At 40.7% G+C, this 14,273-nt stretch overlaps 1 protein-coding gene across 1 annotated transcript; it reads left to right on the top strand.

The window, feature by feature from the left end:
* Positions 1 to 402: 402 nt before the first annotated feature.
* LOC102667990 (F-box/LRR-repeat protein At3g58900) lies at positions 403 to 1,356 on the top strand. The gene has a single exon (XM_026126424.2). The coding sequence runs from the start codon at positions 403 to 405 to the stop codon at positions 1,354 to 1,356; it is 954 nt and encodes a 317-aa protein (XP_025982209.2).
* Positions 1,357 to 14,273: the final 12,917 nt, after the last annotated feature.

Here is a 14,273-nt window from a genome sequence, read left to right as displayed (position 1 = left end):
CCCTCAACCTATTGTGACGCCTTTTAATTAGGACAAAATCGTTATGGGTCACTAAGCATCAAAGTGGGCAACACCTCGTATGTGGTGAACCTAACAATACTAGTGAACTTGAAGTCGAAAATTATGATATTATATTATAATCAACCATTAAACCTTGACCCATATTATATTTTAAATGTCAAGGGGGTCTAGCTAAACATTAATTACTTTAAGTATTAATTATTATTATTATTATTATGAGGTTGATCATAGTTTCACAACCACAATAGTACTATTAAACCTTGAGCTTATAGTGCCTTTTCCGTTTACCCTCTTAAATAAACATCCATTAATATACTACATGGATATATACCTTGGCAATGCAACTAATTGACTTTTACTTTCTGCAGGAACTCCAAACAAATGGACTCAATGAGGAGAAGGTGTATAAACAAGAGATTGAAACCCAATCCTGAAGGTCAAGACTTTATTAGCAACCTACCTGATTTCATTATTGGTCTGATTCTCTCGTTGCTTCCAACAAAAGATGCATTTCGTACCAGTGTTTTATCCAAGAGATGGATAAACCTCTGGATGTTCATCACTGCAGTAGAAATTAAGGATAAAGAACAACTCTCTCGCAAAAAGATAAGGAAAATCCCCTTCTATAAATTTGTGAATAAAGTACTACTTCATCTAGAGAGTTCAAGCATCCAAAGTTTCTCTCTTTCTCTTTCACAGAGTTATAGACATTGCCGTGTTGATAAGTGGATTAATGATATTTTAATAAATCTGAGAGTCAAAGAGCTTTACATCAATTCGAAGCAAAATCTCAGCATTTCTTGCCATACCCTTTTGGAATCCCCCTCCTTAGAGGTATTGATGCTGAATATGAATTGGTATTCTATCACTCTTCCCACCTTTGTTTGTCTTTCATCCCTCACTGTCCTCAAGTTCTCCAAAATCACAGTGACCTGTGACCCTTTCAAGTCGCAAATGTTGACCCTTAACTTCCCAGTCCTTAGGGAGTACTTGACAGAAGATTGCAATTGGTCAAATGTAAAGGGTGTCACATTAGAAGTGCCTCTTCTTGAAGTGCTTTCAATTAAGTATTCAAGATTCCCAATATCTAAAGAGTCGAATACTGTAATCAAGTTTTGTGCCCCGTGTCTTGCGAAATTCTATTATTATGGTCTTCTGTTACCAGACACCAACTCGTTAGACCTATCTATAGGACATATTGCTTATGCTCATATTGATATTTGTCCGTTCATTTATATGGGGAGTGCAGAACAAATGGCGCTTATTGCTTGTGAGCTTTTGAAAAAGTTCAATAATAATGTGGAATGTCTAACGTTTCAGTGGCCAGAGGTATGACGCTTTTACCCTTTGTTTGCAATGAATATCGACAACAATGAAATTTAATAATGACATCCATATTAATTCCTTGCTGGAGAACATATAAACATGTTACTTTGCTAATGCTATATCAGAGTCGAATATTTATAACATACAGTAGTATAATGAATAATGTTGTTTGTTGAGTTGCTGTTTATTAGAATAGTTGTTGTTTATTATAACATACAATACTATCTTGATTGCAACAGTTTAAACATTTTTTGCCCCCTTTTGTTAACCAGATTGTTGCACCGGCTAAGCTTCCTACTTTTCGAATGTTGAGTTGTTTGGAGTTAGGGTATCTTACGGGTGAAGTTTTGTTGAACTTCCTTCGAAACACGCCATTTCTGAAGACTCTTGTTATTTTAAAGGTTAGTAATTGATTGATTGAAACAGGCACAATTACTAAATTACAAGAAATGTTTTTGTAGATTGTCAACATTTTTGCAAAGGAAATTCTGGCGACTACTAATTAGATTTAATTATTAAGTTATTTTAATTCTAATTAATTAATGTGTTATTCAGTTATTGTAATGCAAATTAATTGATATAGCTTTGTCTTTGACTGTCATCAGGGCATATATCAATTTGATGAAGAACTCAGTAATCCTGATAATGTGCCGTCATGTTTTATGTCTAATCTTCAAGTGGTGAATTTTGGAGCTCTAAATGGTAAAAAACACGAGCTGCGTCTTGCTAAATTTATAATGGATAATGCTAAAGAGTTGCAGAGGGTGAGTTTCAGTGCTGCTAGGAATATGCACAGGTCAAAATTTGAAAAGGTTAAAAAGAAGATAATTTCGTTTAAGAAAAGTGTTAGTGTTGCGGTAATAGATTTTCTACCCCTTCATAATTAGTTTGCTGGAGCATTTTAGCTTAGGGGTTAGACTGCAATAACATTTCACATGTTTATTATAAATCATAGTTTATGTGCACTTCGTGTTTCTCTTAAGCATATTGATTTTCTATTTATATTAATTAATAGTTACTTTTAATTTAGAGATTAGAAATATAGATATCAAATGAACAATAGGAAACATATTTTTATAATTAATTAGTAGTAACTGAATGAGCTGGAATCTACGAGAAAAAAGTCATAAATGAAAAATAAGTTAACTTTGGCTTTATGGAAGAAGTTGCATCAATATTTCAATGTCATTTGAAAAATGGGTTTTATTCATACTAATATCCTGAGAAATACTTATCATTCATAGAAGAATTATTGTCTAAAAATATGTCTTGAGAAATATAAGTAAAAGAAGTTACCTTTTGACAAAATTATTACATCTATTTTATACTTTGGTTGTAAGAAAAGATTGAAAGGTATTAAACTTACGATTAATATTTTAATTCATAATAATGTCTATGTTTTTTTAATGTTTTCTTTAGTATTATATTTCTCTCTATATTTTAAAATTTGGTAGCTCTGTTTTTTTTATTAACCTTCATCTCGGTCCCACAAAATTGATAGCCTATGTCCATCGGTTCTCAAGTTATTTTTGCACGGTGCAAGACCCATAGAACTTGTGACCGTAGATTCAGTCATATATAATCGTCGTGTAGTTTGCTACTTTTCTACCCTAATTATCAATAAATAATTAAATCAATAAATAGAGAAAAATAAATTGATAGAAGCATATGACCGCAACATATGCCTTAAAATACGTTACGTATTTTATTTTATTCCCACATGAGCAGCCAACTCCGCTAAATACAAGCAAAACCTATGTAAAAAAAATAGAAGTAAAATGTGACTCGGCCTATGGGAGAAAAGGCCATAATATTAGTGGAAAGAGTTCAAATAAATTATATATAACGCCTATGGAATATGGATCTACATTAATCCAAATGGTTTACATAGTGGTATAAGTTCTCATTGTATTTATATGAGTGAGAAAAACTTATTTAGTAGTTGAAGTTGTATTTGATTCCCACTGTGTGCAAAAACCCTAATTTTGTTCGGGGACGATCATTGGTCAACATTTGGATTCTTGCTGGTCAAATTGAGCTGCTTAACATTAATTGTCGCGCAATCTGTAGGGTTTTGTGACGTTTCAGAAGAAAATGTGTAGAATACTCAAAATGGGGGCAAAATGGTCATTTTGGGGACATTTTCTAGCCCATGGGCCCATTAGGAAACTTAGAGATGAAGTAACCAGCTCGCCTGGGTGAGCGAGTTACTTCTGGAGGAAGCAAGCAGCTCGCCTGGGCGAGCTGAGCTCGCTTGGGCGAGCTGTTGTGCAACCTCCTCCCCTCATTTTCCTATAAATAGGCGTGAGGGGCTGAAGGGAAAGAGTTCAACATCATTTGTAAGAAGTTTTCATTGAAATTAGTGAGAAGAAGGAGAAAGAAGAAGAAAAATCAAGGCCAAGGCGCTTCCGTAATGTTTTCGTGATCAATTCTGTGACCATTCTTCGTCCGTTCTTTATCGTTCTTCGATCTTTGACCGGTTAGTTTTCTATTTTGAAGCTTTGAATTCATTCTATGCACCCTTAGGGGTCCATCCTTGCTTTGCATGTCTTCATCTTCATTCTTCTACCATCAGTGATCTTTTTCTTTGTTTTAAGCGAGTTTTGATCGATCATTTAAGTTGTAATCACACTTAATCAATGTTAAAATGAAATTCAACCGATCGTTTGTGTTGTAATCTCGTTTAATCGCCATTAAAATAAAATTCAATAGATCATATGTGTTGTAACCTCAGTTAATCATCAAAAAAATAAGTTTCAACCGGTCATTTACTTTGAAAGTTCTCTTTTAATGAGTTGGAAAATAACCAAGTGAAACCAAAACTAAAATCAAATCATAATCAAGCTTTTGTTCACAAAAAAATTGCTTGAATCCATTCAAAGGTCCAATGCCTTAAACGATTTTTTTTTACTTTTATCGGTTAAAACAAACCATTTAAAAGTCTAAAAACAACACTCTGCATCACTTTCTTGCTTTTCAAAGAACTACGTAGATCTGAATTCCTCATTGCAATTGAGGATATGTAGGATCAAAAGCCCCGCTCTTGTCGATCCCAAAAATATAAAAAACGTAAAAAAGGAAAAAATAAAATAAATTTGAAGTCATGATTTTGCACATTTGATTAAAGGCTGTCATTCCTTGTGACGGACGCATGGGGTGCTAATACATTCCCTACACGTAAATGACTCCCGAACCTTTTTATTCTCCAAAATTCGTAGGCCTCTTTTGGGTTTTTCTAATGTTTTCCTCAAATAAACGTTGGTAGAGACTCCACGCATTTTCCTTCCTTGGAAGACGCTCCTGTGAGCTTCGCGTCGCCCTTCCGCCGAAGGGTAGGTTGCAACAGTTGGCGACTCTACTAGGGATAATTTTTAGAGAGTTAGGCCATTTTAATCTGTGTGCATTCTTTATCATGACTCACTCTTTTATTGGGTTCCCTTTCCTTCTCTTATGTTCTTGTATGCATATAACTTCCTTTGATGCTTTTGTATTTTGTGTAGTTGTTTGTTTAATATATGCATTGATAAATATTTGTTCATTTGATGCATGCACGACACCTACACTTTTATGCACACTCTGTGAGTTGTTAAGGGCCCTATACCCGGGTCCATGGGAACATAGGAAGTCGAGGTGAATTTGTGATCATGCTAAGTCTCCGACTTGCTTGATGACAATGAAACCTCATCTAGAGTTTTTCTCTTTGATGATATGTTGCCGCTGGTAGTCCCTACTGCCACAATGTTTGATATCAAAGGGGATAATACCTCTAGAAACCTTTGAAAGCTGGATGCAACCACCTTGGGAATTATCACTAAATAGCGAGCTTTTACTTCCCCCCATTAGGATCCTTGAAATAGAAACACGAAGCAAACACACTACGTGTCGCTTCCTTGATATTGCCATGCATATTTTTGTAATGACATGCCTGTGTGCGTCTCTGCTGTGTTATTATGTCATTTTTTATGGCGTTACCTTGCTTGTACGTCTAGTATGTTTTCTGTTTTGTGCTATCAACCACATGCCCCCACACATGTATATCTGTATTGCGTCGTCACTCATGTGTTGCGTTCGTATCGTCATTTTGTCACGGGAGATCAGAAGGTTTGCATCACCTTCTTAAATGCATACATGGGGCATTGTAGTGATGACTGCAAATGAACCATGATGCCCAAATGTTGTAAGTAAGAGGAGATGATCTTTCGGGCTCTCGTGTCCATAAAATGCATTTTGTGTCATGCATAGCATAAGCATGCCTTCATGGATTCATCATATTTCCTCCATGATAGGGTGCCAAAGTATTGATTCAAACAGAACTTTTCATTTTAGAAAACATGGGATCAAATCAAGCACCCTTGTTTAAGAAAAGGTTCTATCAAGTCAAAATTAAAAGCCTAGAGGTTGCCAGTTTACAAGAATTGGGGTAATTGATGGATCAACTCCAAAGTCAAGCTTTCCACAAGACCTATGGGAAGATTTGGGATCTAGCTATGATAGAAGTCTCTATTGAAGCCATTGCAGCCCTCACTCAGTATTACCATCAGCCACCAAGATGCTTCACGTTTGGGGACTTTCAGTTAGTACCAATTGTGGAGGAGTTTGAAGAGATCTTGGGATGACCGCTAGGATTGAAATGGCGAGAATAGCCAAGGTAGTCAAAATCTCAGTGCAAGAATTGGATCGAGTAAAGCAAAATAGAGATGGGGTGGTCAGAATACCAAGGAAGCACTTGGAGAAGGCGAAGGCTTTGGCGGATCGAGGTGGATGGGCTTCGTTCATTGATGTCTTGGTGCTATTGGTATTTGGTGTTTTTTTTCCCAAATGTGGATAGGCTAGTGGACCTAGCAGCGATGGATGCCTTCCTTCCTTGCTTATCACCATAGAAAGGAAAGTCCGATCGTTGCTGTTTTGGCCGATGCCTATGACACATTTGATTGAAGATGCGAAAAGAGCGGCACAAGGATCGTTTGTTGCACACCTGCTCTTTATGTATGGCTGGTCTCGCACCTCTTTTGCCATGAAAGTAGACTTATTTGTCCCCTGCAAGGTCACCGCACATACGCCGCGAAAAGGAAGGCCAATTAGGAGCAACTCTTGGCTAGTATGGTGGGGACATCTGTTAATTGGTTTCCCCGATGGAAGGAAGGAAGAGCCGGAGTTTTGTCTTCATGCGAAGGGTTCTTAAACATCCCCTTGATAGGGATGAGGGGTTGTATCAATTATAATCACGTCCTTGCTGTCGCAACGTGCCTTTCGCGGGCGAGCGAAGGCGAGGCTCACGGGTGCGCTTTCCAAAGGAGGAAAGATGCGCGGAGTCGCCACCAACGTTTATTTGTGGAAAACATCGGGAAAATCAAAGGAAACCGGTCAAAATAAAAATTCTAAGTTCGGGAGTTATATTTACGTTTGAGGAAGGTATTAGCACCTCTCATGTTTGTCTCAAAGGACAACAACCTATTTTTTAGAATTGTGGAAATTGTGTTACCTTAACTTTTATTTCTTTTTATTTTTTTTGAGGTCGAAAAAAGCGGAGGTTTTGCTTCTACGTACCCTCCATCAAAGAGGAAATCAGACCTACGTAGTTCTTTCTTTAGAGGTGAATCAAGCAATTCTTTTACTTGAAAGGTGATCACTTAAAGGTGTTGGGCCTTTAAAAATGATCCATTTAACATGGTAAGAAAAAGCTGAGATAAAACTTTCAAATCCTTTTTTAGTGATTTTTTGGTGGACGAGCTTGACTTGGCGAATTGATTTTAGCCTTAGTTTCGCTTTAGTTATTTAGTCAATTCAATTAAGAATGAGAAATCCCAAAGAGAAAACGTCCAATTGATTTTTCCGCTTCATTTTACTAAAAGATATTTTTTATTATTATATTATTATTTTACCTCTTTTTTGATTTCCAACGTGGTTACGGCACGACCGAACGGTCGGAATTCATTTTAATCGAAATTAACGGATGATACAATTCAAATGATCGGTGGAAATTTATTTTATTTTTAGATTAGGCGAGAAATGACTTAAATAAATGACTGAAGAACGTCAAAAGGGGGTATAGAAAGCGAATGAAAACGAGAATAAAAATACATGAAACAAAATGTGGACCACCACGGGTACATAGAATGAATTGAAAAGCTCGGTTTGAGGTACTTACCCGTTGAAGACTGAAGAAAATGAAGAACGAACGATGAATGTTGAAGAACGGTCGAGAATCTTCGCGTAATTACTCATGGAAACGTTACGGAAGCGCCTCGGCTTGAATTTTCTTCACGGAAACAATTTTCCTCAGCAAATTTAAGAGAATACGAAGTGCCAAGAAGGGTGAACCCCTTCTCCCTTCGCTCCTCCCCCTATTTATAGCAAAATAGGGGAGGAGCTTGCCACCCAGCTCGCCCAGGCGAGCAAGGTTGCTTCCTCCAGAAGCAACAGCCTTCTGGAAGGCCCAAGTGGGCCTGATTGTTATTTGTACCCCCCTTTTTACTAAATGCACCCCCTTTACCTTTTTTGGTAATTCTTTTTCCGTAACGTTATGAAACTTTACGAATTTCATAACGATACTTATTTTCCTTCCGCAAAGTTACGAATCCTTACGGATTATATATTTACTCTTTTTTAGCTTTCGAAGAAGTTACGAAAACTCACGGATTGCGAAAAACACCTCCTTTCGATTTCCGTCACATTACGGATTTTTTACAGATCGCGTAAGCCTGCTTCCTTTTGATTTTCGGCACGCCTCGGGACTTCACATATTGTGCAACAAAGGGTGCCAAGTATCTTGAAGCGGCCAATCAAAGGTTGTATATCATCAAATAATAATCCCCGGACGAAATTAGGGTATGACACTTGCCATAAGACAACTTGGATACCCCATGAGAGGAGCGTTGTTGGAAGAAAGTACCATGCCCTTTATCGCACAGGGTTTTAGTGACCCCAATGCAAGGATATTTCAAAGGGCCCGAAAGGCATGGAGCGCGATGCAAAGGAAGGATAAGCAACTTAGGGGAAGCAGCAACGGGATCATCGGCGGATATCACAAGTGGCTGAAGGCTCGAACCCAAGAGTTAGATTGGCTCCCGAAGCTAAAGGTCTCGAGTGAGGAAGAGGTTGAAACCCCGAAGGAGAGTGATGTAACTCCATGTGGAGCTTGTAGGCCTAAGATCTTCTTCATCAATGGATTCCTTTTCTTCTTGGAAGATGAATGGCAACAGAATGGAGAAGGAAGAGAGAGAGGAGACGCAAATTCAAGGAGAAGATGAGTCTAGAAGAAGCTCACCGCCATAGGAGGCCATAGATAAGAACTTGGAGGAAGAAGGAGATGAATGAAGGGAGAGGAAGAGAAGATCACAAATTCTTTTGCTTTAAAAGATCTCTAAAATCTGAAGTTTAATTTTCAAATGATCAAAGTTGAAAAAATGCACACACATGACCTCTATTTATAGCCTAAGTGTCACACAAAATTGGAGGGAAATTTGAATTTCAATTCAAATTTCACTTGAATTTGAAATTGAATTTGTGGAGCCAAACTTTGGAGCCAAAATTTCACTAATTATGATTAGTGAATTTCAGTTATGGTTCAGCCCACTAATCCAAGATCAATTCCAAGATTCTCCACTAAGTGTGCTTAGGTGTCATGAGGCATGTAAAGCATGAAGGACATGCACAAAGTGTGACTATATGATGTGGCAATGGGCTGTAGTAAGCAAATTCTCACCTCCCCCTCTAAAATTTAATTGGATTGGGCTTCTACCAATTCAATTGAATTTATTTCCCAACATACACATCAAATATTCACTTAGTGCATGTGAAATTATAAAACTACACCTAATACAAAAACTAGTCTAGGTTCCCTAAAATACAAGGGCTGAAAAATCCTATATTTCTAGGGTACCCTATCGACATTATGGAGCCCTATATACAAGGACCAAATATAATGACATCCTAGTCTAATATGTACAAAGATAATTGGACCCAACCTTGGCCCATGGGCTCAGAAATCTACCCTGAGGTTCAAGAGAACCCTAGGGCCTTCTTCAACAGCTCTATCCCAATCCTCTTGGACCCTCTTGCTCATGGCTCTAGTGACTGGTCCCTTCCTAGGGAGGATTGCATCAGAGAGTGAGGAGGTACAACCCTTAAAGGCGGAACTTGAAAAGACGCAAGTAGTCAAGGAAAGGTTCAAGACGACGATCATCAAGGTCCGGAAAGAGTGTGACAAACAGAGAGACATCAATGTGGCCACAACCGAAGCATTGGAACGGGAAACAAAGAGGGCCCAAAAGGAAGAATGGGGCCGAAACAAGTTCTGAGGGGCATTGTGGGGTAGCAACAACGAGCTTAAGCTTCGAAGGGCCGAGAGAGACCAGTCGAGAGTTGAAGGCATGATATTGGAAGACAAGTAGGCTTGTCAAAGATCAAACTGAAGTTTGTTCGACCAATTGAACAAGACAGAAGAAAACATGTTGGCCATCATTAACCAATACAAGGAGAAGCTAAGTCTAGCTGCAACCCATGAACAAAGGCTAGAGGACGAGTATGCAAAGGTGTCGGTCCTGCAAGCAGAAAGAGAAGCGAGAGAAGGAGTAATCGATTCATTACACAGGGAAGCAATGATATGGATGGATAGGTTTGCTTTCACCTTGAATAGGAGTCAAGAGCTTCCAAGACTGCTAGCCAAAGCTAAGGCAATGGCAGACGTGTACTCGGCCCCCGAGGAAGTTCATGGGCTCCTCGATTATTGTTAGCACATGATTGATTTTGATTTGATGGCCCACGTAATTAGGAGCCGCTAAGGCGGTTGTATTTTCGCTTTAATTTTGACAACATGAACATTTTTTTCCTTAATAAAAATGAGTTTGGTTCAATACTATGTCTTTGCTCAAAATTCTACGCGAGTCCAATACTTCAACAACTTATCTTTAGCATGCATTCATGTTTAATTCTTTGTCGCATTACTCACTGCATTTTTGTTCTTTAGGCAGTAAACACCATAACTAAACATGCTTTAAGGCACCCTTATCGAACCCGTTCCAAAACTAGAGTCATGGGTGACATAGAAGAGGTGCAGGAACAAATGAAGGCCGATATGGTGGCCTTGATTGATCAAATGGCTTCCATGATGGAAGCCATGTTAACCATGAAGAGAATGATGAAAAGCAACACAGCCACAATTGTCGCTGCCAGCGCCGCCACTGAGGTAGATCCTACCCATCCGTCTACCATAAACTAAGCACACCAACCCATCTCGGACATGGTGGGGCAAGAAAGAGAGGTGTTGGGCAGCATCAGTGGTCCATACATCGGGTATAATAGGAATGCTTATCCCTATGGCTTACCCCCCAATTATACGCCACCTACCATGCACATGCCCAACGAGAAAGCTAATCATGCCATTCTTGTTGAGGGTCAGCAACCCCAGCCTATGGGAGGCACCCGTGAAGAACCACGAGAGTAAGCTCAAGGTGACTTCAACCCATATCCCACATTCACCGCCGAGAGATCGGGGTTTAATGCTATACCTCAACCCAATACCGTGGGAGCTCCTCAGCCCCGCCCTCTACAACCGCTGCATTTCTCAATAGGGGGGCCGCCTCCGACAGTGGAAGGGAGAGAGAAAATTGATCGCATCAATGACAGATTAAGGGCTATCGAAGGGTTTGGAGATTACCCTTTCACCGACATGACAAAATTTTGTTTGGTACCTGATGTTGTCATCCCTCCAAAGTTCAAGGTACCACATTTTGATAAATACAAGGGGATCACTTGCTCCAAAAATCACCTTAAGATGTATTGCCGAAAAATGGGGGCATACTCTAGGGACGAGAAACCGCTGATGCATTTCTTCCAAGAAAGCTTGGCTGGGGAAAAAGTCATCTGATATACCAATTTGGAAGCCTCTTATATCTACTCGTGGAAGGATTTGATTATTGCGTTCATTAGGCAATACCAATACAATACAAACATGGCTCCCGATAGAACCCAATTGCAGAATATGAGCAAGCGGGAGCATGAATCATTTAAGGATTATGCCCAATGGTGGAAGGACTTGGTAGCGCAAGTGGTGCCCCCCCATGGTAGAAAGAGAGATGATCACAATGATAGTGGACACGCTGCCAGTGTTTTACTATGAAAAATTGGTGGGCTACATGCCCTCTAGCTTTGCGGATTTAGTATTCACGGGTGAGAGGATTGAAGTAAGCCTAAAAAGAGGGAAGTTCAATTATATTGCTCTGGCCAGTACGAGCAATAGAAGATTCAGAGCAACTGGGGCAAAGAAGAAGGAAGGGGATGCCCACACCGTTACTTCTACTCTTACTTGGTTGAAATCCCAAGAAACCCCTCACAACACTTACTAATATGCCCAACATCAGCCAAGCTTTTCGGCTCACGTTGGAAACCCCTCCAGTCCAGCACCTGTCCAGCAAAGGGCACTCGCTCAACCACAAAGGGCCCCCACTCAAAACTCGGCTCCTACACAACCTCGCCCCACCGACAGCTTCAATATGAGACAAGCGCCAATCCGGGAAGGAATTTTTTGGTAAAGAAGCCTGTGGAATTCGCTCTCATCCTGATGTCGTACGCAGACTTGCTACCCTCTTTGATCGCCAACCAAATAGTGGTGGTATCCCTTGGGAAGGTTTTCCAATCTCCTTTCCCTCAGTGGTACAACCCCAACGCAACCTGCGCTTACATTGGGGGTGTCCCGGGACACTCGATAGAATAGTGTATGGCCTTTCAATATAAGGTCCAAAGTTTGATCGATGCAAGTTGGCTGACGTTCCAAGAGGATGGTCCAAATGTAAAGACAAACCTTCTTGCCAGTCATGGGGGGCCAGCAGTTAATGCGGTAGAGGAGTGCGGACTCCAGAGGCCGAAGCGATTGAAGATGTGATAACCTCTAGGAGGTTTATATTGAAGGCGCTGCATGAGGCGTGCATCATTTGCTTCGACGGGGGCAAGGAAGATACCTACTTGATACACCCAGGGGCAGTGCATGATGTAGAGGTATGCCCTATGGCAGAGGATTTGCTGCAAGGGATAATGGATCAAGGCCGGTTTGATGTTAGTAGCGCAAGCAAGGGGGAGCACCATGTGTGCATGCAATCGGCTGACAAAAGCCTGAGCAAGCCCAAACCATTGGTGATTTACTTCACTAGAGATGCTGCCACCCAAAAGCCCCGAGGCTTCCAGCCTATCCCAGGTAAGAAGCCTGTCCCTTTCCCTTACAAGAGTGACAAGGCAGTCCTATGGAAGTACACCTCTCAAAAACCTGATGTAAAGAATGACGAGTTTGTCAGAGATGAACAATCCTTTGCCAAAGTCACTAACATCTCTGGCACGAGCGATATGACCCACAGTGAGCGAATCTTTGTGGCACCCGAACCATTGGTGTGATCCAAGGATGCGAAGGGAAAGGCAAAGGTGGGCATGCACGAAAACAACAAGGCAAGCCCGATTCTCGATGAGGAGATCCCAGTTGGGAGATTTGCTAAAGGAGAGGAAGACTTCAGTAGAAAGAAGATATCCGTCGAAGAAGCTAATGAGTTGCTTCTGATCATTCAGCAAAGTGAATTCAAAGTGATTGAGCAACTCAATAAGACCCTAGCTAGGGTCTCCCTGTTGGAGCTACTCATGAACTCGTAGCCTTATCAAGCGCTTCTGGTAAAAATCTTGAATGAAGCCCATGTAGCCTAAGATATCTCTGTCGAGGGCATCATCAACAACATTACCGCCAACAATTACCTTACCTTCGCCGATGAGGAGATACCCATCGAGGGTCAGGGACATAATAGGGCCTTACATGTGTTCGTCAAGTATTTGGACCACATCGTGGCCAAGGTTCTTATCGAACACGGCTCGTCGTTGAATGTCATGCCCAAAAGCACGTTGGACAAACTGCCTTTCAATGCATCACACCTGAAGCCGAGCTCCATGGTGGTGTGGGATTTTGATGGTAGCCATCGGGACGTAAAGGGGGAGATTGATCTCCTAATTCAGATTAGATCGCACATCTGTCAAATCACTTTCCAAGTGATGGATATCAATCTGGCCTATAGATGCCTTTTAGGCCGACCTTGGATTCACTCGGTCGGGGTAGTTCCTTCAACGCTCCACCAAAGGTTGAAGTTTGTGGTGGAAAGGCAGTTAATCATAGTATTGGTGGAGGAAGACATCCTTGTAAGTTGTCCTTCTTCTACACCATATGTGGAAGCCACAGAAGAATCCTTAGAGATGTCCTTCCAAGCTTTGGAAGTGGTAAGCAACACTTATGTCGAGTCTCCCCCAGTGCTACCCCGCTCATCTAGTGCTGCATTGATGGTAGCCCGTGTAATGTTAGGGAATGGGTATGATCCTGGAAGGGGTTTAGGTCAGAATGGCGACGACGTGGCGAACTTGGTGGAGTTCAAAAAGAATTGTGGAAGATTCGGGCTAGGATATAAGCCTACACGCGCCAACGTAAGGAGAAGCACCCTAGAAAGAAGGGGCCAAAGCATGGGCCAGCAGCAAGGACCGCAAGTGGAAGGGACTTCCATATGTCACATCAATGAAAGCTTAATCAGCGCGGGCTGGAAGTGTGAAGGGCAGATCGCCATGATCAACGATGAAGTCCCTTAAGAGCAATCAAACTGGGTATGGCCATGCCCTCTTGAGTTCGAGTTGGGAAACTGGAAAATTATCAAACAACCCGGAATTTTCGTGGCAAACATAATGTAATTTGTTAGTCCAAACCCTATAGATGGGCCTAGGCTTTAGGGTTTCTCCCTGTTTGGGCATGTCTTTTGCTATCAAATATATACAAATACAACTTTTTTTCATTTGTTCTTGCACTTTCATCCATTCTCATTAGTCTGCATATTTATTTTTATTGCGATCAAACGGTATAGATCCAAGGATGAATCCTATAAAGGTACTAATACCAAGGACCCCGACGTCGA

The sequence above is a fragment of the Glycine max genome, chromosome 17 (assembly GCF_000004515.6).
Source record: "Glycine max cultivar Williams 82 chromosome 17, Glycine_max_v4.0, whole genome shotgun sequence".
Classification (NCBI taxonomy): domain Eukaryota; kingdom Viridiplantae; phylum Streptophyta; class Magnoliopsida; order Fabales; family Fabaceae; genus Glycine; species Glycine max.
Note: the sequence above shows the minus strand (reverse complement) of the source record. Positions and strands in the feature narration are given on the sequence as shown.

Excerpts from the sequence above, each read along its gene's own strand:
- LOC102667990 (XM_026126424.2), top strand. The coding sequence starts at position 403 with ATGGACTCAATGAGGAGAAGGTGTATAAACAAGAGATTGAAACCCAAT.